At 40.4% G+C, this 26,717-nt stretch overlaps 3 protein-coding genes and 1 long non-coding RNA gene across 7 annotated transcripts; 2 read left to right on the top strand and 2 right to left on the bottom strand.

Moving 5' to 3' along the window:
- The first annotated feature begins 1,002 nt into the window (after positions 1-1,002).
- Positions 1,003-14,006, top strand: ssrp1a (structure specific recognition protein 1a). Of its 4 annotated transcripts, none has more exons than XM_034597148.1 (19): positions 1,003-1,154; positions 2,503-2,582; positions 3,679-3,864; positions 6,381-6,486; positions 6,823-7,016; positions 7,114-7,214; positions 7,409-7,538; positions 7,665-7,768; positions 7,987-8,115; positions 8,190-8,411; positions 8,816-8,888; positions 9,024-9,029; positions 10,773-10,905; positions 11,007-11,052; positions 11,189-11,321; positions 11,471-11,638; positions 11,992-12,104; positions 12,196-12,379; positions 13,510-14,006. In XM_034597148.1, exons 2-19 carry the CDS (start codon positions 2,529-2,531, stop codon positions 13,633-13,635), a joined length of 2,208 nt encoding a protein of 735 aa, XP_034453039.1. In that variant the 5' UTR covers positions 1,003-1,154; positions 2,503-2,528; the 3' UTR covers positions 13,636-14,006. The 4 variants fall into 4 exon arrangements, with proteins under 4 accessions (XP_034453039.1, XP_034453040.1, XP_034453042.1 ...); XM_034597150.1 differs by having other exon boundaries at positions 1,116-1,154; positions 13,497-13,813; XM_034597149.1 differs by lacking the exon at positions 9,024-9,029 and having other exon boundaries at positions 1,095-1,154.
- On the bottom strand, positions 9,242-17,718 carry LOC117768803. The gene is made up of 3 exons (XR_004615102.1): positions 17,707-17,718; positions 17,219-17,226; positions 9,242-9,412 (listed from the first exon to the last, which is right to left on the bottom strand). It is a non-coding gene; the product is annotated as an uncharacterized LOC117768803 (long non-coding RNA).
- On the top strand, positions 17,443-24,260 carry p2rx3a (purinergic receptor P2X, ligand-gated ion channel, 3a). The gene is made up of 12 exons (XM_034597152.1): positions 17,443-17,787; positions 18,832-18,967; positions 19,465-19,536; positions 20,034-20,100; positions 20,369-20,468; positions 20,586-20,663; positions 20,855-20,996; positions 21,619-21,755; positions 21,853-21,946; positions 22,635-22,700; positions 22,795-22,872; positions 23,003-24,260. The coding sequence occupies exons 1-12, from the start codon at positions 17,654-17,656 to the stop codon at positions 23,129-23,131; spliced, it is 1,233 nt and encodes a 410-aa protein (XP_034453043.1). The 5' UTR covers positions 17,443-17,653; the 3' UTR covers positions 23,132-24,260.
- LOC117768800 lies at positions 23,984-26,717 on the bottom strand. Its single transcript, XM_034597154.1, has 5 exons — positions 26,585-26,717; positions 26,021-26,126; positions 25,654-25,862; positions 24,741-25,052; positions 23,984-24,610 (listed from the first exon to the last, which is right to left on the bottom strand). Exons 1-4 carry the CDS (start codon positions 26,708-26,710, stop codon positions 24,759-24,761), a joined length of 735 nt encoding a protein of 244 aa, XP_034453045.1. The 5' UTR covers positions 26,711-26,717; the 3' UTR covers positions 23,984-24,610; positions 24,741-24,758.

The raw sequence follows: 26,717 nt of genomic DNA, 5'->3' as shown, positions 1-26,717 counted from the left end.
TCCGTCTGTTTTACCCCCTCTCTGTTTCTCAGAAAATGAGAGGAGACAAGTGTTTGCCTGCTCCACAGCGTTTCTTCCTTCTCCCTTCATTCCTCAGCTTTTATTTTTTTATTGACAGAGGAATTACAGCGATCTTCTCCTCTCAGCTCCAGCTGTCACTCACACCGCGTCATTACAGTTACTGCAACTTGTCCTGGATCCAACTTATTGGAATTAATAAATTATTAAAGGTTTTCAAAAACCAAAATCCCTCACTTGCCACCGTAATGTCCAAAATCTGTGGGAGGTTTGTGTGTAGCATCGAAATCAGAACAGATAGACGCCGATAATGTGCTTTGACAATATCCAGTATCCTGGATCAACAAGGGGCCACAAGTCCACGTGTCATATGTTGATTCAATTAGAAATTTAATATAGAATATGCAACGTGCACAAAAGGAGATTATCACAGACATTACAATGGCTTTAAAATAAATCGTTGTTTATTTTAAAGACCAATTTTTAATCTGGAGCCTGTGTCAAAATCAATTAGTTTAAAGATATTGGTTTCAGTTTAGCTCTTCTTAAAATCATTAATTTAATCAAATTATCATCTAGAATATATAAATCCGCTTATAAAAAAATCATATACACCAACCTCTAACAGATTAATTTACTAGTATTCTGTTTTATATCATCCAGGGTTTTCCACAGCCTCATTAAAGCTGCTTTGATTCAAAGTATAAAGAATTACTGAGTAAATTGTATTTCCCTTCAATCTCATTATTAAATTAATTTTGATGACACCTCTGTGTTGTTTCCCTCCGTGTTCAGTTTGTGTCACAATTTAATTCTCACGTTGGAATAAAAAAATGATTCTGGATCTATTTGATTAGCTGTGTTGTGCGCCACCCAGTGGTGATGAGTGGTTCTTGCAGACACAGGTTTCAGTTGTGTTGTTGTGAGTGTGTTAGTGTTTCACGTGTTGTGTGAGAAGCTGCAGGTAAAGACTCCAAAGTTTTATTGTCTATTTAAGACTTTAATCTTTCATATTAAACCCCAAACGTCACCACAGCGGAAGTAAATACAAACCTCTCCTGGCTATTTCCGGTGACGTCACGCTAGCTCTCGATGCTACACGCGGGAAACAGGCGAAGCTGCGCCTCACATCCACAGTAAGATGAAGTTTTTTTTATTCTATTTATCTCATATTTACCAACTGCTCCGGAGACACGTGTGAGTTGTAAGAGAGTGTTTTCAGTCCTCGTGCTTCATTCAGACCCACTTTTATTTCCTTTTGCTGAATTAACATCACTTCACTTCTTTACGCCGGCCTAGCTCTGCGGGAGCGTTCGATTTTAAAGTGCGCCGCGTCTCTACGTGGCGGTGCGGTACCCCCGCATCGCTTCTGTGCGTTACAACACGAGGACTCAGCGGAGCACCGTGTTGTAAAAGAAGCTCACCCAGTGCAGCTAAAGTTAGCCTAGCCATTGTTGCTGGCGCAGCATGGACGTCAGTACATTCCGTCTCCGCTCGCGTTTAAGTGGCGGCTAACGGAAACCGCTGCTAACTGGTATATGTCAGGAGGAGACAATGGTTGAAACTTTAGTTGAACGTAAATGAGGGCAATGCTAACGTCCACAGACGCTAGCTGTTAGCTAGCTGGCATCTCTACTCGAGAGCAGAGATGTCGATATCACTGCAAACAAAAGCTAACAAGAAAAATAAGCTAGTTTTAGTTGTACAGCATCACAACATGGCGGTTTCTTGTCTCACCGTGCTTCATCAGTTTGAAGCTATGATGATGATCATGTGATTGTGATCATAATTATTGATAATAATCAATATTTCAGTAATATGTATTTATACACACTGTGTTGTGGGTCATACCACTGACTCCCACCATTAGCCTGCAATGAAACATAACTTCCTTCATTCCCTAAACTGAAAATACACTGAAAAACAATAGGTGTCTGTGTTCACAGGGGGAGATTTAAAGTTTTAAAAAGTCCAAAATATAATAATCTGAACTTTAGGCCTTTTAAAGTCTTTCATATGTTAAAATATTACTTATTAAAATACTTAGAGATTGGTCTTTCTTAACGATCATTTAACACTACTTCTATTGTGCTTTAAAAGGTTTTAATGCATTGTTTGTAATGTCTCCATCAACTAAATAAATATTTATAGTATAGTATATAGTAATAAAACCGCAAACAAGACCGTGGAACTGATAACTGCACCTTCCTTGGCTGTGGGAAAAACTATAGTTACTGTCGCCATAGTTTGAGACATATTGTGGTGTTTAAAGAGTTATTCTCTACTTGGCGACTTCGCCTTCAATTAGAGGGAAGTGTGAGTAATTCTCGGACCCTGATATTCCTCGTCTGTCATAGTTGACATAGGTATTGAATTTAATTCATCGTGGTCTTAAAAATTCTTAAACGTAACTTATTGAACCTTGCAGAAAAAGGCTTTCTTGATGCTTGTTTATTCAATGCATTCTCTTCTGTCTGTCCATAGAACATCATTCATCGCCTGGAGCTGAGATGGGAGACACACTGGAGTTCAGTGACATTTACCAGGAGGTCAAAGGCTCCTGGGTCAGTATCCTCATCAACAACCTCTGCTTTCTGATGTGTAGAGAGGAATCATACTAGATCAGAATACTTTCAATACTCGCTTTGATCTCCTCTTTAATAAGTTTGGGTCAGATACTGCGTAATTCCAGCGCCCCGACCACTGATATCAATATTTTTTGTCTTGTATTGTCATGTAAGGGAGAGAAATATGACATGGTTTATGAGGTCAAGGTATTATTAAAAGGCTAATCCAGAATTTGTGGGGATAAGAGCCGATGCCGGGGTCTGTGTGTCGTCAAGAAAATAACACGATCTCCGCAGTGGAATTAATTTGTCTCTGCCTGCTGCACTCGGCTGCTCCACCTCTCGTCTGAATAATGTGGAGGATTTGTTGCTGTTGTGAGCACATCTGTGCAGAGAACCTCCCGCTGCGTTGTGCATGTGTGTAAAACAAACTGCGGGTAAAGGCCGGACCCAATTCTCCAGACTACCCGCAGGTCTGTAAACAGGTTAAAAAACACCATGTTGCTAATTAAAAAAAAGATAATTTAACTACAGTATGATAAGACTGAAATGAGAAAGATGCTTTGAATTTACTGAGACCTGATCAAAATGACTAATATGCTTCAAAAATATCAGTGTTAAAGTATTAAACAGGTCATCTAGAATAAGGGGTTGATGGGTGTGTGGTTCTAAAGACACCTCCACGCTGAAACTGAAAGTGAAGCTAAATAAAAAAGATGTTCAAAATTTTGGAGCAAAGTTTGTTTTGGATTATAAATCTTTTGATCTATAAAATATCAGTAAATGGGTAAAAGATTTGAAGTCTCATGTTGATGATTTCAAATTCAATTTTTTCCGACTGCAAATCAAATGCAAAGATAATTTTTATTATCATAGAAGAAATGGAAAGGAACAAAAAAGTTAATATTTGATAAGTAGGAATGAGAAACCTTTTTGTATTTTTTCTTAAATACTACTTGGAACAATGAATTTACTTTTTTTTTTTTTGAGTAGTTGACATTTTAGCTTCACTGTGGAAAAAGTCTTACTTTAAGCCTCAAACCCCAACATTTAACACAAATTCCATCTCTTTTTGCATCTCTTCTTGCTTCAGAACGACGGCCGGCTGCGCTTCAGTAAGCAAAATGTGGTTTATAAGAGCACCAAGACGGGGAAGGTGGACAGCATCTCGGCTGGTGACCTCAACCTGGCTCAGTGGAGACGAGTGTGTTTAGGTCACGGCATCAAACTGGGCACCAGCTCAGGAAACTTCTACAAATACGACGGCTTCAGAGACACGGTAAGTGTGTTCCGCTCGACAAGACTTAAGATCCGCAGGCTCTGTAAAGTTTTGTTAATTTGTGTGTGTGCAATAAAGAAGTCGTTTTATTGTTTTTAAGGCTTAGGCATCTCTAAAGCAACAGTGGAATATTACAGACTGACACGCTGCTGTTTTGTTCAGCGCTATGTTTATGACGAAGAATGTAACACAAGCAAGGGGACCACTTCCATCCCACATCTGACATTTCCACGAAAAACTGTTCCATCTTGCGTAAAGGCCACCACTTGTGTGCGTGCATGCTTTTGTGGGTTGCTATCAAAAGTATGTGAATGAGTAGGCTCTTCTCCCCAAAGCTCCTAATGGGATTAATGAGGGAAACCAGCACTAGCATGTGTGTTCCATAAACAGTGTAATCATCGGCTCATGTGAGTCAGTGTTTATATCAATCCATTGAAACAATTTGGCTCAGAAGACAGACAAGGAAAAAAAATTGTGGTCTTGTTTGTTTTCTATCACTCTATTTTATTTTTTTTCCCTCCATTGCTCTGAGTGTATGGGGAATGTCAGCACACCAGTGAAAGACTGGGATGGAGGAGTGGGTATAACCTGGAGTCCGTGGTTGTGAGAGCCAGCGTCTCCTGGGGTTAATCAGCAAAATTTTTGGTTGGGATGAGATGGATCCTCTTGTCCCGGAGGGCAGGCTGTGATGTCATTGTTTATTATCGCACAGCCAGTGTCGGTAATCGTGAGTTGGCTGGAGGTTTAGCCGCTGGCGAGCTGAGCAGAGGCTTTGATTTATCTGAGTGTCCTTGTGCAAGATGCTGAATCTCTGTCGGAGGAGCCGAGTGTTGTGTAATTGTCGTCCGTTCATGTCACTCACAAGTGTAATATGTAGCTGGCCCAAGACGTCATTGTGTGTGGCATTCTGCTAACAGGGCTCACTTTTTCTTGTGCCACCAAAATGTTTCTGTTTTTAACTAAATCTGGCATTGAACCTGGAGCTTTAAAAAAATAAGTCAGGCCTAAGAAATGTATCAGCGACCATCGTTTCAGTCTCTTGTAAAGAAAAAGTAACGGCTGTCTTTCTGTTTTATATTATTGAAGACTGAATATCTTAGTGTTATAGAGGGTTTGACTAAAACAAGGCATCATATTGACATAAGGAAATTATGATTAACATTTGTCTAAAAGTTTTAAAAGTATATTGATTAATTGCGAAAATGGTCCGCCAGGTCGATGGTGAAACGAATTGTCATTTGCTGCTGTTCCAAATGAATAGTCAGAGTTGTAATCATTTTTTAAATAGAATGGAATAAATAATGTCTATTGAATACTCCCTCTGGAGTAAGTTGGGTGAGTTATATGTGTTTGTGTTTCTCTGTGTTGGGTAGTGATGGGGGCCTGTGTTTATTATGGTTTAATGAGCTGAGCTAGCCCGATGCAGTATGATGAACTATATCATGTGACAAAAGAAAAAATCTATTGTTTCATATCATGCTCTATTGTTTATTTCTTTTAGTTACAAATCACTCTTTATAGCAATATTCTTCATCAATTGGACAGTGTTTTGCTTTCTACAATATGGCACAGATGCAGGCAGCACAAATAAACGCGGAGGAGAGTAAAATATGCTATATCGCGATATGTTTCGTTATCTGGATAGGAATTGACCGATTTTAGTCATATTGCACAACCCTAAAACGAGAAACAACAAATCTGCCTCAACTGCAATGAGATGTAGAGAAACACTCAGCAGCAGGTCTGATGAGGACACAGTGAACATGCGCACACACACACACTCAAGCACGCATGAACACCAATGGGCCACTTCTGCACAAAGTCAGATTTTATGCATTTACACATCTGCTCACACATGTTCGCCTGTCTAAACAATGCCTTAATCCTGGCTAACATGCACACTGATAGACTTGCTCTCTCTCTCACACACACACACACACACTGGGCTCTAATTGGCGATAATAACCTTGTGGATAGGCAAATATCCAGGTGCCTAAACTATGTTTCCCACAGAGTCTCATTCTCTCCCCTGCACACCACAATCATTTCCACATGTGGGGACTACAGTGTGTGTGTGTGTGTGTGTGTGTGTGTGTGTGTGTGTGTGTGTGTGTGTGTGTGTGTGTGTGTGTGTGTGTGTGTGTGTGTGTGTGTGTGTGTGTGTGTGTGTGTGTGTGTGTGTGTGTGTGTGTGTGTGTGAGACCATGTGTTTGTCACTGTGTGTGAGTACGAGTCCTCTCCAGTTGTAAGCGAGCCTGCAGGATAAATAAATAGGCTGATTGTCAGGGCTGGTGTGGAGGGGAGGCGGACGACGAGGGCGGATGGATTACATTCACCTCCACTGTTCCCAAGTGGCTCAAGCGGCGGGTGCGGTTATAATTGCCTTGTGATTAATTAGGGTGTTTTGCTAAGCTCTGACCCATGCAGTGCCAGTACGTTTACTGCCTTTAATAACTGAGTCTTTTCTCTTTTTCATTTTCTACTGCTGACACTCATCTACCATCGGCCTCCATCAGGACTTTGAAAAGATCTCCGAGTTCTTCAAGGCGAACTACAAGGTGGAGCTGACAGAGAAAGACATGTGTGTGAAGGGCTGGAACTGGGGAACAGCCAAGTTCTCAGGTACAAATACACATATTTGTATTAACATCAGACAGGGGGGTCACTAATTTAAAGTATGTTATGTACTAAACATGAGAAGTAGACTAAGAATCAACTATCAATGTGTAAACATCAGTTCATTCTCAGTGATTAAACTTGTATCAACTTGTAAACGACACATTTGAAAGATGTTCTCTTAGTTTAATCAGAGAAGATACAAAATCATGACACCTGGGTGAACTGAATTTTGCCCTCAATTGAACGACAGCACAGCAGTAAATCAAAATACTGGAAATACATTGTAAAACTGGAAATGAAGCTGCTGTTGACATTTCTCCCTTGTGTCTCCCACGACAGGACCACAGTTATCATTTGAAGTAAATGACAACTCAGCCTTTGAGATCCCACTGTCCAACGTCTCCCAGTGTGCCACAGGGAAGAATGAAGTCACTCTGGAGTTTCACCAGAATGACGACACAGAGGTGTCGCTCATGGAAGTCCGATTCTACGTCCCTCCCAGCCAGGCTGATGAGCGACAAGACCCTGTTGAAGTGAGGAAGGATGTTCCACGTCCTTTTCTATTCCTTGTTCCTTCTCCATAAAACGCATCAGTGGTTTTAATGTTGCTAAAAGTGTGTTTTCTTACAGGCATTTGCCCAGAATGTGTTGTGTAAGGCCGACGTGATCCAGGCCACAGGAGACGCTGTGTGTGTCTTCAAAGAACTGCAGTGTCTTACTCCCAGAGGAAGGTGAGAGATCAACATAAAACACAGTCATGAAAAAGTGGAAAATTTACCATGAAATTACATAAAGTCTCACTTCTTAATGGATTTATTTGTACAAATCTCCTTGCACTTTCATAAATGACACACTGGTAGTTGGATGTCCAGTTTGTTTTAGTTCCATTCTCTCTAAAATGCTGCTTTTTTCTTTTTTCTTTTAGATATGACATTCGTATCTACCCCTCCTTCCTTCACCTCCATGGTAAGACCTTCGACTACAAGATACCCTACACTACTGTCCTCCGTCTATTCCTGCTGCCACACAAGGACCAAAGGCAGATGTTCTTTGTGGTGAGTGGACTTTTGAGTTGACTCTTAACTGAGTGCAACACTCTTTCTCTTCTTCTTCTCTCACTCCTTCCCTCATTTTCTCCACTTATTTTTTCACCCCTTGTTGTCTTTGTGTTGTCTTCATAGATCAGTCTGGATCCTCCCATCAAGCAGGGACAGACGCGTTATCATTTTCTGATTCTGCTCTTCTCCAAGGAAGAGGAACTCAGCCTCACTCTCAACATGAGCGAGTGAGTAAAGTGCACCATGATTTTGCATAAAAGGCCTGTTACATTGATTATAGATTAAAAAAAACAATACCTCATGTGCTAACACATGCTACTTAGTGCAAACTTCCACCAGGGGGAGGCAAAGCTCTAGAGAAGCACATGTCATGTTTTTTCAGCAGCACAATGAAAACCAGAAAGCTGGAGATTAGACCTGTTCCTTTCTTCTGTGTGTCTAACAGAGAAGATGTGGAGCGTCGCTTTGAGGGCAAACTCAGTAAAAACATGTCGGGGTCACTGTACGAAATGGTCAGCAGGGTGATGAAGTCGCTGGTCAACCGCAAGATCACTGTGCCTGGAAACTTCCAAGGGTAGGCCCCTCCATTTTAAAATACACATTCATTGACTTCAGAAAACCTAGTTAACACGCCTAATTCTTCCACAGTCACTCTGGGGCTCAGTGCATCACCTGCTCGTACAAGGCATCCTCAGGCCTCCTCTACCCGCTGGAGAGAGGTTTCATCTACGTCCACAAGCCGCCCGTGCACCTGCGTTTCGAGGAAATCTCCTGTGTCAACTTTGCCAGAGGAACCACCACGACACGATCGTTCGACTTTGAGATAGAGACCAAGCAGGGAAACCAGTATACCTTCAGCAGCATTGAGAGGTGGGGACACTGACTCTTCAATGCAGGAATGTCTGTAATACATTTGTTATACAACAAAAGCAGATCTATCGTGATAGTCAAGAAATACTTGTTTTGTGAGTCTCTACCTGGTTCATCATAGAGGAACCGTTTTATTCATGTTCTGGTGTAAATCATTTCAAGAAGATCCAGTTTTCTGTTAAAGGTGGCCATGTTTTTTTCCTTCTTGACATCCTGGCCACTGGATGAAACCACTTTGTCAAGACTCCACTGTGGTTTCTGGACTCTGCTGCCTTTACCTTAAGCATGAGAACAGAAATGTCATGTACTGATGTAGTGAATGTAAATTTCAGATAAATGTGACAGTTCATTGTGATAGATATAATTTGTAGATATATCATCCACCCCTGTCTTCTTTCCTTTAGAGAAGAATACGGCAAACTGTTTGACTTTGTCAACGCCAAGAAGCTCAACATCAAGAACAGAGGGTTCAAAGAGGTAAAACCCTTCTGTCATTTAAACATTTCCCAGTTTGTAATCAAACATATTATATCCTGTTTGTGAGTTTTGTTCCATCCCACATATTGATGCCTGTTGCTCTTCTCCTGTGTGTCTGTCCTTGTACCCTTGTAGAAGAAGGTGGGTATGGTCATGGGCGTCACGTGTGAAATAGGCACTTGATTTTTACGGTGTGGAGTTATTTCTGCTTGCATGGCGTCCTGCTGATGTATGTTTCTGAGACTGAGGATATCGTCCAATGATCTTGATTTGGTTTGATGTTACCAATACGACTGGTGTAGAACCTGATGAATCTCGGGTGATTTATGACTAATCATGGGATAAGGGGGTGAATGAGTGTGTGAGTGATAATTGTGTGTGTGCGCTGATCTGCTCGTTTGTTTGCATCGTCCTGACTAATGTGTTCCTGGTGGCTTCTGGTGTGCTTTAACACTTCACACAGCTGTCATCATGACCTCTGCCTAAAATGGGCAGTGCTGATGCATTACCCATAATGCTGTCTTCTGAAAGGCCCTGGTTTGTCTGGTAACAAGGCCATCTGTTGCCATGGTGACAGGGTCAGCTGAGCAGGTCGATGAAAGTAAATGGGGCTGTTCTCCATTTCCTGCCGGTCTTTTAGTAATACCTGTGATGACTTGTCATCTGTCTTTGTCCTGAGAGACTCAGATACTGGTGCATGGAGGTGGAATGAGAAGAAAAGTCTTTGTTATTTTAGCAATTGTTATTTGCTAAAGAGGAAGATGTTTCACTAAACTGCTTAAAGTGAAGATAAAGGCTGTCAGCAGGATTGTCCAGTCCACTTAACCACCAATATTTTCAGTTTATTTATTATTTTTAAAGAATAGCCAATGACCAATGTCTCAAGAAAGAAATACAAAATTGGAGGAAAGTCATAAATGACAGTGATATATTCACAGATAATGTATCTCATGCAATTTTGATGATCCAATCTCCAACGTGGGGAGATTTACTGATTTTGCTTCTTTCTCCTGATCAGCATTTTCCTCTATTTTCTAATAATTGAATGGCTAAATAATGAATGAGTAATGAAATCATTAGGACTGCAACTAACCCTTATTTTGATAGTCATTTAATCTGTTAATCGATTAATACTCGGATATAAAGACAAAATGAAAATTCTTACTATGAACAGTGAAAGAATGACTAGTCAAAATGACGTTGCTGATATCTCTAAAGTTAGTTTTGGATAATCACATTTGTTTAACTAATGTTAAAAATGGCTTGTCCCGCTGAATGTGTGTTTGTCACTCACAGCAGACCATCTGCACTGGACTGAATTCATGTCTGTATTTACACAAAACTTAATGAACCAGCTTGCAGCAGGTTGTTGGGCTTTACAATGTAACCACTGAAACAATCCGATGGCTTACTGCCCACACCTCAGGAGACGTTGCCACAGTGTGTGCCCTGTATTATATCAGGCCTGACTAATCGATCACTAAATTAGTTGCCAACAATTTTTATAATCGATTAAATTGATTAGTTGTTGCAGCCCTAAAAATGATTATTACTTGTTGATAAAAAAAAATTCAACTCAGACATAATCAATGTTGTGATAAATGTACCGCATGAATGCAAACATTTTAACAGTTGTTGCATATACTGTAAAAGTACAGTATAACACTATTAGGGTATGAATTTGTACCCTGTAACATGAAAGTGTTTTGTTAGTCTGGTTGTTTTGGGGTTTAAGCCCACGTTATGTTTAACGAGAGGTCATGCTATAGACCGGCCATCAAACCCCTGGGTTGATGAAATGTTTCCAGGGGATTTGTCGTAGCTCATAGAAACACTCCTCAGTGGGCGGTGTTCTTGTCTTTTGACCATGCAGTTTACTTTCAGGGCATGAAAGGTAACAAGGACGAGTACAGCGACTCTGACGACGACCAGCACGATGCTTATCTGGAGAGGATGAAGGCTGAAGGCAAGATCAGAGAGGAGGGCAATGACAGCGACGAGTCAGACGGTGGAAGCGGTAAGGGACTGACTTATTATGACAGATGTAAGGAATCCATGATGACTCCAGGAGACCAGGATGTTTGATCGTGGGCTTTTCTGTCTTGTTTCCCCTCCTAGATGAGTCGTTTAACCCGGGAGAAGAAGACGACGACATCGCAGAAGAGTAAGTGACTGTTTTATCAACATTGGTGTCAGCTCATCTGTTCATCTTTTCCTTACTACAAGGTTTGCTTTCTGGCACCCTGGAATCTTTCACCAAGCTAAAGATTTCTTGATTTGTTTGTCCTACTTTGAATCAGGTACGATAGCAATGCCTCAGCAAGCGACAGCAGTGAAGACGGCGATGAAAGCGGCGATGAGGGTGAGAAAAAGAAGAAGGTCAAGAAAGAAAAAGTAGTGAAGGAGAAAAAAGAAAGGAAACCGCGCAAAGAGGTGAGAGGGCAAAGAGCGTGGAAGAAAACACTTGAAATATGATTGTGTATTGAGAAAGACCCCATTATATCACACAGATACGTTTATATAACTCTGTATAACTACACATATTTACCTTCTGATTTCCTTCTTCTTTTCAATTTTAAAAGAAAAAGCAGAAGGACCCCGGCGCACCCAAGAGGCCGATGAGTGCCTACATGATTTGGCTGAACGCCAGTCGTGAACGAATCAAGTCAGAGAATCCAGGAATCTCCATCACCGAGATTTCAAAGAAGGCCGGAGAAATGTGGAGACAACTGGAAAAAGAGGATAAAGAGGTGAGGGTGGATGGCAAGAAGAGTAAAAGTCTAATCTCATACAAGTTATTACATTTTACAAGAGTGACAGTTGTAATTTTACATTTTATACTTCAAGCTTTATTCAGAGAGACTTTCAGTGAGTGAAACGGTATTGTGTTCCAAGAGAATAGTTGAAAGTTGTTAGTGTGATCATTTTAAAGATATTCTTTTAGATATATTTAAACTATTGAAATGTCTTTATATTTATAAATCAAACTCAGTCAGTGTTATCCGACCAACCCTGGTAGAGTTTTTGAATTTACCTAAACTCACCTGATGGTAAATTTCAACGTCTGTCCTATTATTCTCTTACACTTTCATGTTTCATTCAGGAGTGGGAAACAAAGGCAGGAGAAGCCAAGAGGCAGTATGAGAAAGCAAAGAAGGAGTACAAAGAGAGTGGTGGTGGCATTGGCGTTGGCGTCTCACCCTCAAGTTCCAAGAAGTAAGAGTTATGACACTCAAGATGTTTTTCTCTGTTCCTTAACACAAGAAGTCTTTAAACATATGTCAATGTGTCACCTGCACTCCTTCAGGGAGAGTAAAAAATCAGGAGGTAAAAAAGACGAGAAGAAGAGGAAGTCTGCTGGTGGAGAGAAGGAAAAGGAGCGAGGAGGTGGCAACGACAGCTTCAAGAGCCGCGAGTTTATCGAGACCAGCGAAGAGAGTTCATCAGACTCTGACCACAAGAGCAAGTCCAAGAGGAAGAAGAAGAAGAAGGTAAAACTCAGAAATGATGGACATCATTGTCCAGCAGACTGCAGCAGGATCCATTATCCACGAATTAACATTAAGCAGCATTCAGTCAGCAATGCAGTGGACATAATTTACACACAATTTGAAAATAGTGATTTTTGCATAAAGTTTAGCAACAGTATGACTACTGAAAAGTCCCAGTGTTGTTTGACTGGCAGGTTTCAAATCATTTCTTGTAACCCAACAGTAAAACCAACACCCATGATCAAGTTTTGCTCCAGTATTAAACTCTAAGTAGGGACAGCAACATTCAGACTTCACTTAAATGCTTGATTTCAAAATCCAAAAACAACTTTGAAGAATAGCACTAAAACTGGAGGGAAAAGAAGAGAGGAAATAACTGCAGAAACGAGATGTGGAGAATTTGCAGGTAAGAATGAGAGGGAATAAGAGCTGATGTGCATGGGAGACGGAGATGCAGAAACCTGATCGAGTCTTGGACCACAATGCACGTCTGTCCCATTCTTGTAAATGTGATATTTTCTCAGAGCTAATTCTTGTCCCCCTGACCCCATCCATTTGATGGGATCCATTGTCATCAACACGCCTGTGCACACAGAGTGCTGAAAGAGTGTAGAGATGGAAGGGAGGCGCATTTCTGCGTTGTCATTTCCTGTTATTCATCATTGATCGTCTAGATGTGGATGCTGCTCAGTTTTAAGTTTGTCAGCATTTTACTCCAGACCTCACCACTTTTCAAGTTATGCAATATTCTTAGTAGGTGAAATTCCTTTACTTTTTTGTGACGTTAAATGAAAATAGAAGCTAAAATGAGTTATACTAGTAAATTAATGTTGAATGAGTCTTCCTCAAATGTAATGGATAATGTGGAGGCAAGACACATACCTGACAGCTTGTTGATTTTTCCTTTATCTAAACTGGAGCCTCAGATTTCTCCGTTGCAACCGAAGGTGTTAAATCAGACTGGGATTTGAGCCTTTAGTCAGATCTCAGTATCAGTCACATCTTTAACATCTATTTTCACTTTATCTCACATTAAAGAGGAATTCACATTCATCATTTTGATTCACTGACATTCACACCAATACATCTAATGCTTCTCAATATCTTCTTTATCCAGGAATCGGAAGAAGAGGAGGAAGAGGCGGCTTCCACATCCTCAGTGGAGGAGTCCGACTAAACACACGCTCTTACCCCGTCGTACACACAAAGGACCAATCATTTATACTTTTCATGTTGATGTCACACAAACAGACTGACAGACAAATCAGAAGACTCGAGTTGGTTTTTTCTTTCTTCTACACATTTTGCTTCGAGGGTACAACTCGTCTTGTGACAGGCTCTGAAAGCTCATGGGATACTCTAGCAGGTTTCAGTCATATGGTGGTATACTGGTGTACCATTTTATCTCTTCCCCCCCCCCCCCCCCAAATTACTGAAGTTATTTTTATTTTTTTCATCTCAGCCATTAAGATAGTTGTTGTAGATTTATAGCACTGGACAGTGTAGGACTCATTAGTTGATTCATGACGTGAAACTATGTTCTTCTTTTGTAGAGAATCTAAAAAACTGTTTTCCCATGTCATGTTTTCAGGTTGAAATAAATAAATGAAAATTTTGTAAGAAATACTCTGCTGGTTTCTTGTACACTGTTTTCATAATTCTGCTAAGTTATATTAGACACCAGAACCTTTTATAGCGCTTTTATATTTATACAGGTTCTTTTTGTATTGTATCTGCTGAGGAAAACTCACTCACTCAGGCTGATAGGACCACTTCTCTGGACATTTGGAAGTTGACTGACCGTCACAATGTCCAAATGGACTTCCTTTTTACTAATCAGTACAGGGTGATTTTTTTTTTTCTTTCCGTTATTTTATAAAACATTTTCCAAATGTGTGCACATTACTGCCCAGGAAGGTTTATGCTCTAAAATGAGTTGATGGCATGTGCTAAATTCTGATAACCCACAATGCATCACTCTTAAAATTATGTTTCATATGTGTTCTCAAATGACTGCTCACTCAAGAGTAAACTACCATGTGTCCTATACATATGGGTCCTTGAAAGGGAGCCACATTATAAATATGACATTTGTTTTGGTTGCCTCAGTTTAAGGGTCCTGCACGCTCGGATGCTTTATCATATTGATAAGAATAAGTTAAGACTTAGAGGGATACTTGATTCGTGTATGTCGTGTACTTTTCCTGCTTTTCCATGTGATCAGTCCTTAAAATGCTCAGAAAATCTATAAATTTGAACATGTATAATTCACTGGCAAAACCCACCAACTGAATTGATTTAATGCAAAAAAGAAAATAAACCACCGGCACACAGACCAGCGTGCTGCCACACCTCGGTGCATTTTTTTGTCATGCATTAGCCACCATGATAAAGGCCTTTTAATTTTTACACAGCAAGAGTCCAATTATTAGTTTCCTCTTTGAATCATACATCATCCTGCGGTAAAGAGCACTTAATGGGATTTTTTGTGTATATGTATTTTTCCAAACAGACCCACTCCTTTTTTTGTTACATCACCTGAATATTGGCATTTTTGCAAAAAGTCTAGTACATAGACTGTATTCTGTCACCATATTAAACGGTCTGTCAGACTAAAAAGGTTCTGTTATGACTCTGGCTCTTATGAGTCCCTCCCTACATTACCTAGCAGGAGAAGAATAAAAGCTCTTTACTGTCGACTCAGAAAACTCCCATAGGATTCCTGTCTGATGTGAAGATATGCATCAGGCCCATTTAACTAGGCAGGGTGGTTAGGGAGTGAGTGTTATCAAGGGAAGTTAGATGGCGACTCTGGTGAATGTTGGAGAGAAAGTGGTTTCAAAGGGGATGCGAGGGCCCAAGTATGCAGAGGTTTGTAAAAAGGCTGATATAGTGTGGTCGGAGAGGGTGGTTTTTAAGAGCCAAACATTCCCTGTGTGGTTGACTTCCACTTGGATATTGTTGGTTTTGACAATAAGGTACTCAATGTTCTTCCTGCTGCAGTAACACTAACTGGATGTCCTGAGAATGACCCCACCTCTTTCCGTCAGACATTTTTATATTAATTCCTCTAACGTGGCGTCATTTGTATCGATTCCTGCATGAAGCTCATGCTGAGTGTTACTTTGGAACCTCTGAGGCATGTCATCCTGCAGTTGAAACATTTCTCTCAGAAAGACAGATGTCGACCTCATAGTGGCACCAGAAGAACTTCAGGGGAGTCAGAGTCTGGGATTTATTATCTAGGAACCATGACGATACAAACTTTTGTGATAGTTCCTTTAATAAAAACTGAGATATTCTACAGGGTTATTCAAAACTAGGCCTGAAGGTGGAGCTACAGGAAACATCCGTGAGATTCATCCTCTGGGGAACTTTAATATCTAGACATTTCCATTTCCACATCAATCCGTCTATTGGTCGTTCTTTATATTTAAGAGATGGACCCACCGAGCCGAGGAGCCGTAACTGTTGCAACAAGTTACGGCTGGACTGTGAACCTATTTACATAGATCTCTTCCTGTGGCATGATGATCACTTTCACTATGGTTTCTCCTTTCACACAGAAACACATCAGTCTCCCTTATCGTGTTTGTCTGCATCTCTAATTTGACAAATAGTATCTCATGTTTTGTAGATGTATAGGCTTCACAGTATCGATGTACAGGACCCATGTTGAGACACTCATGTCTTTGTGATAGACGTTATAGTCACGTGCAGCCTGAAAACTTGTGTGCTCGTCTGTACGTCCACAGCTAGCATGTGTGTTTATGTGTTTCCCGTTTTGTATTAAATTACCATTAATTGACCACAAACCTAATGGACGCACTTAAGAAATGACATAGTCTCTAGGCACATGCATCACATGCGCACACACACACATTGTGATTGCATCATTACATTATCTCCCTGGTGTTAGAGGCAATAATGCTGCTGCTACTCATGGCTGTATTGAGAAGTGGTCGTATCATATGGCGCAATTATTGCACATTTGTCACTAATGACAAAATTTAACAAATTTTACAGTGCATTTACACTCAAGCTTCTTATACAATCAGATTTATTTTTTTATATTGTTGATTTACAAAAATGAAACATTATAATGTTTAATGGAGACATGTTGAACATCTGGATGAGTGTGAGTGGTTCCATTTTTGGTTCCAGTTATGACTTTTCTAAATCCACTGAAGTAGTTCCAGTAAGAGCTGTCTGAAAACATTTAGGTGTTGTTCTCTTACAGCTAATTGTTTACAAGTATCTGTAAAACATGGCTTTTTTTTTTTCAAGAGTCAGAATAAATATGGCAGCACGTCAGAAACATTTGGACTTAGAAAGAAAGACTTAAAGAAAGACTTAAATTGCAGTGGATAATGGACGCAGCCCAACTATGCACCGGCCTTCCAGTAGGAGTGGGCAGTATGTATAAAACCTTATCCCACTGTATACTTACTTCCACCAAGGCAAAGAGGTTATATTTTCATCCCCGTGTTTGTTGGTTTGTCAGTTTGTTTGGCAGGATCACACAAAAACTACTGAACAGAATATGGTTCAGGGAAGAGCCAATTACATTCTGTTTTGGATGCAGGAATTTTAAATCTCTTTCTTTAACATTGCAGAAGAGGGTTTGTTATTTGGATATTTTTACTGATTTCCCCAAAAAATTATTCATGAATCTTGATGAAAAAAAGTCAGAACCACTACTGAGTGCCATTCTAGTTTATATTGCAATATCAATACATATCATGTCTAAATCTATTGTTGAAAGATCAATGGAAAACTGTTTATGGGTAAATAACCACGCAGTAATGTCTGTTTTGACCAATGCAATGAATTGAATACCTGAAATACTTCACCACATTGATGAAAAAATTGAATTATATTATGTAATAATAATACATGGCTGGAATTAGCCAACGATGGAGAGAGTAAAGAGGCATGGGAGATGGGGATTTGTGGTGAAGAATGAAAGAGAGAGGGAGGGACAGAAGAGACACTTTCATGATTTCATAGCTCATTTGAGGAAAGGAAGGGGAGGTCCAGTTTGTGCCATAAACCAATGAAACCGGACAGTGAGGGAGAGGAGGGAGACAGTGAGGGTTAACCATCAAATTTGCAGTGAGAAGAGACCACAACCAGAACTGAAGATTAAAGCCATCATTTAGAATCAGGAGTGAGCTTTACCAACACGACATTACAGAAGGAGCCACACTTTTCCCTGAGACTCTGGAAGAAGAGCACTTGTCGTCTGCCTCTGACTCGCTCTGACAAGCAGCCATGGGTAACTTGGTGTGGGGCGCCGTCAATAACTTCTTCACCTACGAGACCACCAAGTCTGTGGTGGTCAAAAGCTGGTCTGTGGGCATCATCTTCCGGATCGTACAGCTGCTCATCATCACATATTTTGTCGGGTCAGTAGCCTCCTCTTTTTTTTTAAAACATGTATTTCGTATCCATCTGAGACTTCTGCCATTATGTCAATACAATCGAGGTTAATTCTGTTGGTGGAGATTTGAAAAGATTAAGTTTTACAAACTCAGCAAACTTTACAAACAAGCAGCTCATTTCTACAGAGAAAAATAGCAGATAGTTGCCAAATGATTCAACACCATTGCTGTGTAGTGTTAAAATACATTGTCCCCTTCCCCACCTTTAATTTTAGATGACAGGAAAGAAGGAAAGGTGAAGTAACACCACACCTCACCTGCTGAACACCCTCTTTACAGAACAGAAACTACTCAGAACCATTATTTAAGTGAAAGTATAAATACCACAATATACAGATACTGCTTTCACAACTCTACTGATAAAGACTTCATTTCATCAGCAGAATGTTACTACAGCATCAAAAGCGCTCATGATGCAGCAGAATGGCCCTTATCAGTGATACATCGTGATATATGAAATTATTTTAAGGTTATTACAGATGCCTTAACACGTAAGCAGATTTAAATTGTTGCATTTAGTTGCCAGTAAGTGAATAATAACTCATATTTGGTTAGTTAAATCAATGCATAATATTTTCAAACAAGACATAAAGTTATATTCAAGCTTTATTTGCAGTAACCTCAGTAGTAACTAGTATTTATAGCTGTTAAATGTAAAAGAGTAAAAAGTGTGACACTTCCCTATGAAATGTAGTTTTATAGGTGTAAACAATAGGATTAGCATATAGATACTAGAAGTATAAAAACCTGTATAACCACCGAACTGGAGATAAAGTACTTATTTATTTAAGTGCTGGACAAAGGGATACAGAAACACAAGGGACCAAAATCAAACTGGAGACGTACGATCACATTTGTTTACATCTACGATTTTAAGGCTACAGGGAAAATGTGCAGGTATTTCTTATGTAAAGAAATGTGCCCATGATACGATCTGTATTGGCAGTTTCCAGTTGTCCACTGACACTGCTGCTGTTATATATATTTTTTGTGTCCTTCGTCCTGCAGCTGGGTCTTCATCCACGAGAAAGCTTATCAGACCATTGACACCGGCATCGAGTCCTCCGTGATGACCAAAGTCAAAGGTTTTGGTTACCATCAAGACCGTATGATGGATGTGGCCGACTACGTCTATCCCCCACAGGTGAGTGTGACCCTGATAACACATGTTAAACGCCCCCACACAGAGGTAAAGCATCACCTTTGACCTCAGGGGGGATCTCTGCTTTCCAACACCTTTATTCTTGCTTTGAGAAATGGATCATCTTAATCTGAGGTTTCCTATCACACATAACCTCCTCAGGGTTGAATTTAAGGTTTTAGTTCATGACTTCATCCATTGTTCTGTGCTCGATGTGAGACTCATTTGGTCCGGTGTGGACTTGGGGATGTGAAATACATTCACCTATTCTATGATTTAAAACTGATACACGTTTTTCTTTACTTTGAATTGTCTGCTTAACCGGTGATGATATTTATTACAGAAGAAGTTGAATTGTTTGTTCATCTGATGAATTTTAAATGTTTTTGTGCTCTACAACAAGTTGCCTCTAGGAGGACATGAGACAAGCTCTTGAGGACAAGTCTAAATCGGCTTTTTAATGAACCTGCAGTAAACCATGATGTTGTGCTGTGTTCCAGGGCGCAGGTGTGTTCTGCATCATGACCAAACTCATCATGACTGAAAATCAGTACCAAGGAAGATGTGCGGAGGTGAGGACACATTCAAATCCCTGGTTTTTATTATTGATCTGTTTCAATGTATTGTTAGGTTTTACTGATTATATTTAAAGACCCTCTGAACCAGACTAGTACCACAAATCGTCAGGCAGCGATCTCCTGACACATTCTGTATGTGTTATAAATGTTAGTTCAAATCTGATCTAAGTGTATCTATGGGTGTTTGGACTGTGGGAGGAAGCTGGATTACCCATAGAAAACCCACGTAGACACAGGGAGAACATGCAAACTCCTCACAGAAAGACCCATGGCCGAAACACTGCACTGCACCGTGCTGCCAATGGCACTTTATGAAGACTGATCTCCCTCAGTATAAAATCATTCATCAACACTCACCAGGCTGAGATTAATACTGACTAGGACATGTGGTTGAAATTAGAGCTGTCAGTGCAACCAACTTCAGAGACCCAGAAACAGGGTCCGCAGGAAGTCTTTAGTGCGACCAAAAAACCAGTGTGTGTGTTTTTCAGACTGACAATTTTTCTTGTAAAACGGATGAAGACTGTCACAAGCATTATGGGTCCATCCTTTCCAATGGTAAGTGTAACCCACTGTTTACAATATTATAATAATTGTAATTACAATGTGAAATCAAGTTTCTTACATGAACCTACAGAGAATTATCACCTGAATCTGTTGCGTCTCTCCGATTTATGGTCCTTTACAGGCTGAGCTCATTCTTCAGTTGTTTACTGTCTTAGAAACAGATAATTAAAACAAAAATGAGTGTCTCTCTTTTTAACTCTTGAGAATTTCCAATTCGACACACCGTCTCTCTCTTATCTTTCTTTCTCTCACATGACAGGAGTGATAACAGGTGTTTGCCTCAAATCTGAGGCAAACAACACTGCTGGTCAGTGCCAGATTGAAGCCTGGTGTCCAGCTGAGAACGACAGGGTCTCCATGTGAGATTCACACACTCACAAATATACGGACGTGTTTGTGAACCTGATAAAACCTCCCTCATTTAAAATTCTTTCTTGTCATCCTCACACCTCAACCTCTGTCAACATCCTCCTCAGAGACCCGATCCTCGATGTGAGAAACTTCACCATTTTCATCAAAAACAGTATTCGCTTTCCTCTCTTCAATGTCACCAGGTACGTCACGCACACACACACACGGCAAGTATACACACATATTCACACATATTCTAAGCAGAAGAAAACACGATGGTAGTTTGATAAGGGTATGTGAAGAATATGTAATAACCACACATCCTCCTTTAAGAGCTACAAAAATGTTTTTTTTTCTAATCATGAACACACAATGTGACATGTTTGTCTTGCAGAGGGAACTTTCCCACCACAATGAATGCCTCAGAGATTAGGAGCTGCAAGTACCATCCAGAGACCAACCCCTTCTGTCCCATCTTTCGGGTCGGGGACGTGCTGAGTTACACTGGACAGTCTCCGGAGAACCTGACAAAAAATGTCTCATCTCTCTCATTTAATTCACTCATCATTCTCAATGTTGAAGTGTTGTGACTGTACAGAAGACTTCACACACACACACACACACACACACACACACACACACACAGAGTGGCTTCAACATCTCGACTCTAAATAAAGACGGACAATGCGTCTCTCACTATCCAGAAATTAAGCTAAAATATCCTGGATACAAACGCTGCCATTTTGCAGAGCCAGATTCTGTGCAGGGGATGGAGCTGCAGGAGCGAGGTCCCTCCGATACACACACATTCGACCAATCGCAAGTCTGTCTCAGCTGTCAATCATGACATGTGAAATGTCATGCCCCTGTTTTGAATTAAAACCAAACATAAAATAAGGACTTGAACATTCATCAGTGTGAAAGGAACTAAAATGACAGAAACCATCTTTGAGAAAAATGTATTTGATGTGTACTTTGACTTATCATTTTGGTCCATGTCCTATCTACTAACATGGAGGGTTTATGACCTGTACCACAGCCAGCCACCAGGGGGAAAACAAGATGCTTTGGCTTCACTGTTTGGGAGTTTACATGACAGTCTTATCTTTATATACAGGCCATCTAATGCTCAAGGTTTTGTCTCTCCTTCTCGCTCAGGGTGGAGAAATAGGAATAAACATTCATTGGAAGTGTAACTTGGACCTGAACATCGACAATTGTGTGCCCAAGTACACATTCACACGCCTGGACGCACCATTTGCCAGGAACGCCATCTCCAAAGGATACAACTTCAGGTGGGGAGGAGGACTTTTCTCCACTTGACTTCCACTCATTTTTTATTTCTTTTTTATTCTTAAAACCTTTTTTGCCCTTCCTTCTCTATGAATGCAGATTTGCCAAATATTTCAAGACTGAGAATGGGACTGAATTTCGGACACTTCACAAAGCATACGCAATCCGCTTCGATGTCATGGTCACGGGCAAGGTGAGTTGTGGGAAATTGTTGCAGCCATGGAATTTGTGTGTGTGTGTGTGTGTAAATTTAAATTAAATCAAATTAACATGTATATATAATGATTCATAGGGCTCAACAATCTGTACACCCTTGCCAAGAGTTTGGAAAATCTACAAACAAAATCCATGTTATGTGTAACAATCAAATGTTTCTTTTCAAACATAGCACCAGTAGATTGTGTCTGTCTGGAATCCTTTGATCAATTCCGTCAAATCCTCTGGCTCCTCCATAACCATGATGAAAGGAAAGACTGTACACAAAATACAATGGGTTATTTAGTGAGCTTTAGAGGAGCTGGTCGGTAGATTATTTTACCTGTAGAACCAGGCTCTCTCCTGTTCCAGACCTATTCTAAGCTAACAGTAAAAAGCTAACTTGTTATTGTAAAGATAAATGAGGGGCGTTGATCTTCTCATCTGCCTCTCAGCAAGAAAGTGAATAAGCACATTCCCCGTAATGTTGAATGATTCAAATCATCTTTAAAAAAAAAATGCATCTGCTTCTCTACACACAGAATGATGTATTAAATAGTGAAATCTGATTATTGTTATTATATTATTTAAAATGTGAATATTCTGCACCGAGCGCTTCACTCTGGGATCGTTTGTTTACTGTGTCACCTAAACTGACTCCGTCTCTTCCTGTCTGTCTCTTCAAGGCAGGAAAGTTTGACACAATCCCAACACTGATCCAGTTGGTGGCTGCCTTCACCTCTATTGGACTGGTTTGTCATTTCTGATCAAAATACAGATGATAAAAATGTATTTATTTGTTGCCCTCGGTCCTCAGTGCTCTTTTTTTGTTCTTCCTTCCGTCAGGGTACGGTTCTCTGTGACATCATCTTGCTGAACTGCCTGAAAGGGGCAGATCAGTACAAAGCCAAGAAATTTGAAGAGGTAATGTGTTGTTTTTTAAATAATAAAATTGTGTGATAAACACCGAGGTGTGAGTTTGACCAAAATGTCCTTTGAGTTTCTCTGTGAGCACTTCATCAAAGCTTCTCCTCTTCTTGTTTTGTCCGATCAGGTGTCAGAGGCTCAGATCGAAGCATCCCTTGCTCAGAGCCCCGGCAGCCAGCTGTCACTCAAACCAGGCATCAAGAGCTCCTACGACTCCGGAGCCGTTTCCCTCGCGGCCTCTGACACACCCATGTGAGTGACGACAATGACGAAAGCCATCTGAAGAAATAGACTTTCTCTTCAACAACTGCCTCGAGACAGATTGATTATGCTTTTTATTCTGGATGTCGGGATCCTGCACTCAGATTTAGTTTGGCAAGTTTATGGAACTGGGCAAAGAAGGACAATGTCGCTTCGAGCTTCACAATTTCACAACATAGAAGCGGAGTCCGAAGAAAAAGGAACAATGGACTTGTCGCCTAAAAGAGTAACAGGCACCAAACCAATTAGCAACACAAAATAATTCAACTCAGAAACATATGGTAATGCAAATTCAATTTTATTATAAGCAGTTTCATTTTTTAGTAAATTTCCATTCATAAATTGTAACAAAATGATTAAGCGAACTAGTATTAAAGCTGAATTAATCCGCCTCTGTTTTCAGTTAGCTGTATTCAATATGAAAAACAACGCGGAGAATAAAACTTGTGGGAAAATAATTTGGGGTTATTTCTTTTTGTCGTCATGTTCACACAAACAACGACTGCCTTTCTTTTCTTTTCTTCCTGCACAAATAAAAGCACTGAAGGCTCTTAATGGTGTAAAGAATAATGTGTGTGTGTGTGTTGTGGCAGTGGTACAAGTGTGTCTGTGTGTGTCTGTGTGTGTTGTGGTGGCGGTTTGAGTGTGTGTGGTGCTTGAGGTTTACAAATGGACCATTATTAGTCCACTTCTGGGTGATGACGTACAGTAGGAGATGTTACTACACAGACTAATGGACTAATGTGATCCTGCTTTTTTGTGTGAACAATCCATAAGTACATTAGGATTCTCTTACTCCCGTGGCTCTGTCCGCATTTATTTAGTCATCTGTCTGCCTATCTTTCAGTCTCGCTCCCTTCTCTCTGTTACTCCTCTCATTTCCCTATAAATTGTGACCAGGGCACTAATAGATCAGCTGAAGAGCCTCTTAATGGCTCGGACAGCGATTTACGGGAGCGGATACAGTGAAGGGAGGCCCCAGAGGAATTCACAGCAGTTAGCCACAAAGTTTGATGTAATAAATGAATCATTATAATGCATCGAATGGATAAATAATATAATACACTGGATCATAAAGCCCTCGGCAGCTCGTCTGTTGATAGAGAACAAATGTTCCCTCAGGCCTAAAAAAAGGTGTGTGTGTGTCCATGGGTTTGTTTATTGTGATAATGTCACTTTTTTCACATCGTCCCAATTCAGAAGAATTGATACATGTGAGTAAAAAAGGAGGTAGCTGGAGGAGCCAATGGCTGGAGGCATTATCTTTCCATCAGACCGTCCTGTTTACGCAACCACAATAATAGCAAAAACGTTTTTTTTCTCCAGAAGGGCCGCTCAATTGTATTGGGCAACTTGAGCCCGATGCTGTGAATGTCCATGGCCTCCGAGCCCCCAAAATAATATCTTTTACAAAACAAGTAACAAAAAACCAAGAGTGTGAGACTATCACATCATTCATTTCATGTTTTTTAGAAATACTGTTACAATATGCCTGATATTAAAAAATATATATCATTTATTTGAAGTTCCATTTGAGACAAACTATCTCAAACTGTTTTCATTTTAAAAGGGACACATGTATGAGACTAAATGCTGATGTTCTGCAGTTTCTCTGTCTGTTACTATCTGTGCTTCCTCCCAGTGTTCCTCCTCTTTAGAGCCTGTATCCAGGCAGGGAGGACAGACCGTCGTGCTGCTGCTGCTGCTGCTGCTGCTGCTGCTGCTGCTGCCACTGATGCTGCTGCTGCCGCCTCCTCCATCTCCAACTGCTCCACCTCACACTCCTGCTCGATCACAGAGTCGTCCTCTGCTCCAGAATCATCCTCCGAGTCTTCAGCATCCACATCCAGCTCCGGAGGGTCTATGGCCAACACCTCCTCTGAGAAACGAACCCTGCGGTTCTCCTCGACTCGCCGCTGATCCAGAGAAGATGAATAGAATGAAAAGGGGGGGGGGGGGGGGGGGGGGGAGGAATGTTAATAACACTCATTATAAATTGATACATTTGCTCAATATTTTACAACAGTTTAATCATTCATAAAATCATAGAAAGTACCATGTAATTTGGTACAAATAAGTAATAAATAAGTTTAAGATGGTACTTTTGTAATCAATCAGATCCATATAATTGCTCATGTAACATGGAGTCTTTAAAACCAATTAATGATAAATCTAACAGTAAATTCAACATACATTTTGAATACAAAAATAATGAGTCAATATATACATGGATTTAAATTAGGCATTTCTTTCAAGGCCCTGTCTGTTTTTCTTTATGAGGAAAATGTTCAGGATTTCACTGAACAAATAGAGTCAAATATTTTAATAAAATGTAATTTCCTTTCTCTGGTTATCTGCTACTTTTCACCAGCTGCGAGAATTGTGGGAGAATATGGTGTCACCAGGAAACTAATAAATCAAGGTTTAGAATTAGTAGTATGAATGCAGGGTACAGGCCCGCTGTGTAGATAATATCTTTCAAGCCACAAGCAGGCGCAGTGATATCCAACATCTCACCCTTTTTGTCATTATTTCATTCAAGGGCTCTGAATCAAGGAACATGGAGTGTTTGAGGACACCCCGAGGTGCAGGGGCGAAGGGTTTGAATGGGGGGAGAGGGGCGGGAGGAGACTTCAGGGGGTTTAAAGGCATGAGAGCATCATGCTGCGACTCTGCAGTTTCATCCATCACATGGCTGCTGGTCATACTCAGCGAAGATGCAGATGCTCCCATAAAAGAAGAGACAAAAGAGAGAAGTGAGCTTTTTAATTCTCCGGAGCAGAGTCACAAAAATGTGTCTGCCGCACATGACAACATTTCACCTGATTGAAATATGTGATATTACAGAGCATTAAGTGACTTTTGTCTGCGTCTCCTCCATTACCTGTTTCATCAGTGGCCAGCCTCGCGGCCCTGCCAGCTGAATGATGCTGTCTCTTTCTGTTCAGGTGGACTCTCTTCAGTATTGGGTTGTCCAGAATATCTGCACGCTGTGTTTGACAACCAGACGACAGGGTCAGCCACTCTCACAACAAAAGGGCATGTTCTGGTTTTCTTTTATCTCATTCTTCAGACTACTCACTAATTCATGAATCTGTTGATTTTATATATATATTTTATTACCCTATTATTCTTTTTTATTGATGTTCAGTTATTTCTGTGCGGTGCAATTGAATGTCTTGAAAAGTCACCCTTAAAAGGTTTGGTGTGTAGAGTTTAGTGACATCTAGTGGTGAAGTTGCATGTTGAATACCCCTCACTTAACCCTTCCCTTTGAAACATGAAAGAGAACTTGTGATAGCCATTTGTCATAAAAACTCAAAAGGTGTTTAGTTTGTCCAGTCTGGGCAAATAAAATGTATTATTGTTATTATAATCATTATGAAAACATATGAATTGGAAGAAGGATCCAATAATTTCTATGAAAAGTATATAAATGATATCTAACCTCTACAAAGGACTGAGGTCTTTGCTGCTGCCCCCGCCCTCTCTCTCCAGGCAGCCACTCCTCCATTGGTTCTGACTGATCAGCCACTACATAGTACTGCTGCTGTTTTCCCTCTGAGACATCCATGCTCACA

The sequence above is a fragment of the Hippoglossus hippoglossus genome, chromosome 10, assembly GCF_009819705.1.
Source record: "Hippoglossus hippoglossus isolate fHipHip1 chromosome 10, fHipHip1.pri, whole genome shotgun sequence".
In the NCBI taxonomy this organism is placed as follows: domain Eukaryota; kingdom Metazoa; phylum Chordata; class Actinopteri; order Pleuronectiformes; family Pleuronectidae; genus Hippoglossus; species Hippoglossus hippoglossus.
The sequence above is the reverse complement of the archived record's forward strand: the minus strand, read 5'-3'. Positions and strand labels throughout refer to the sequence as shown.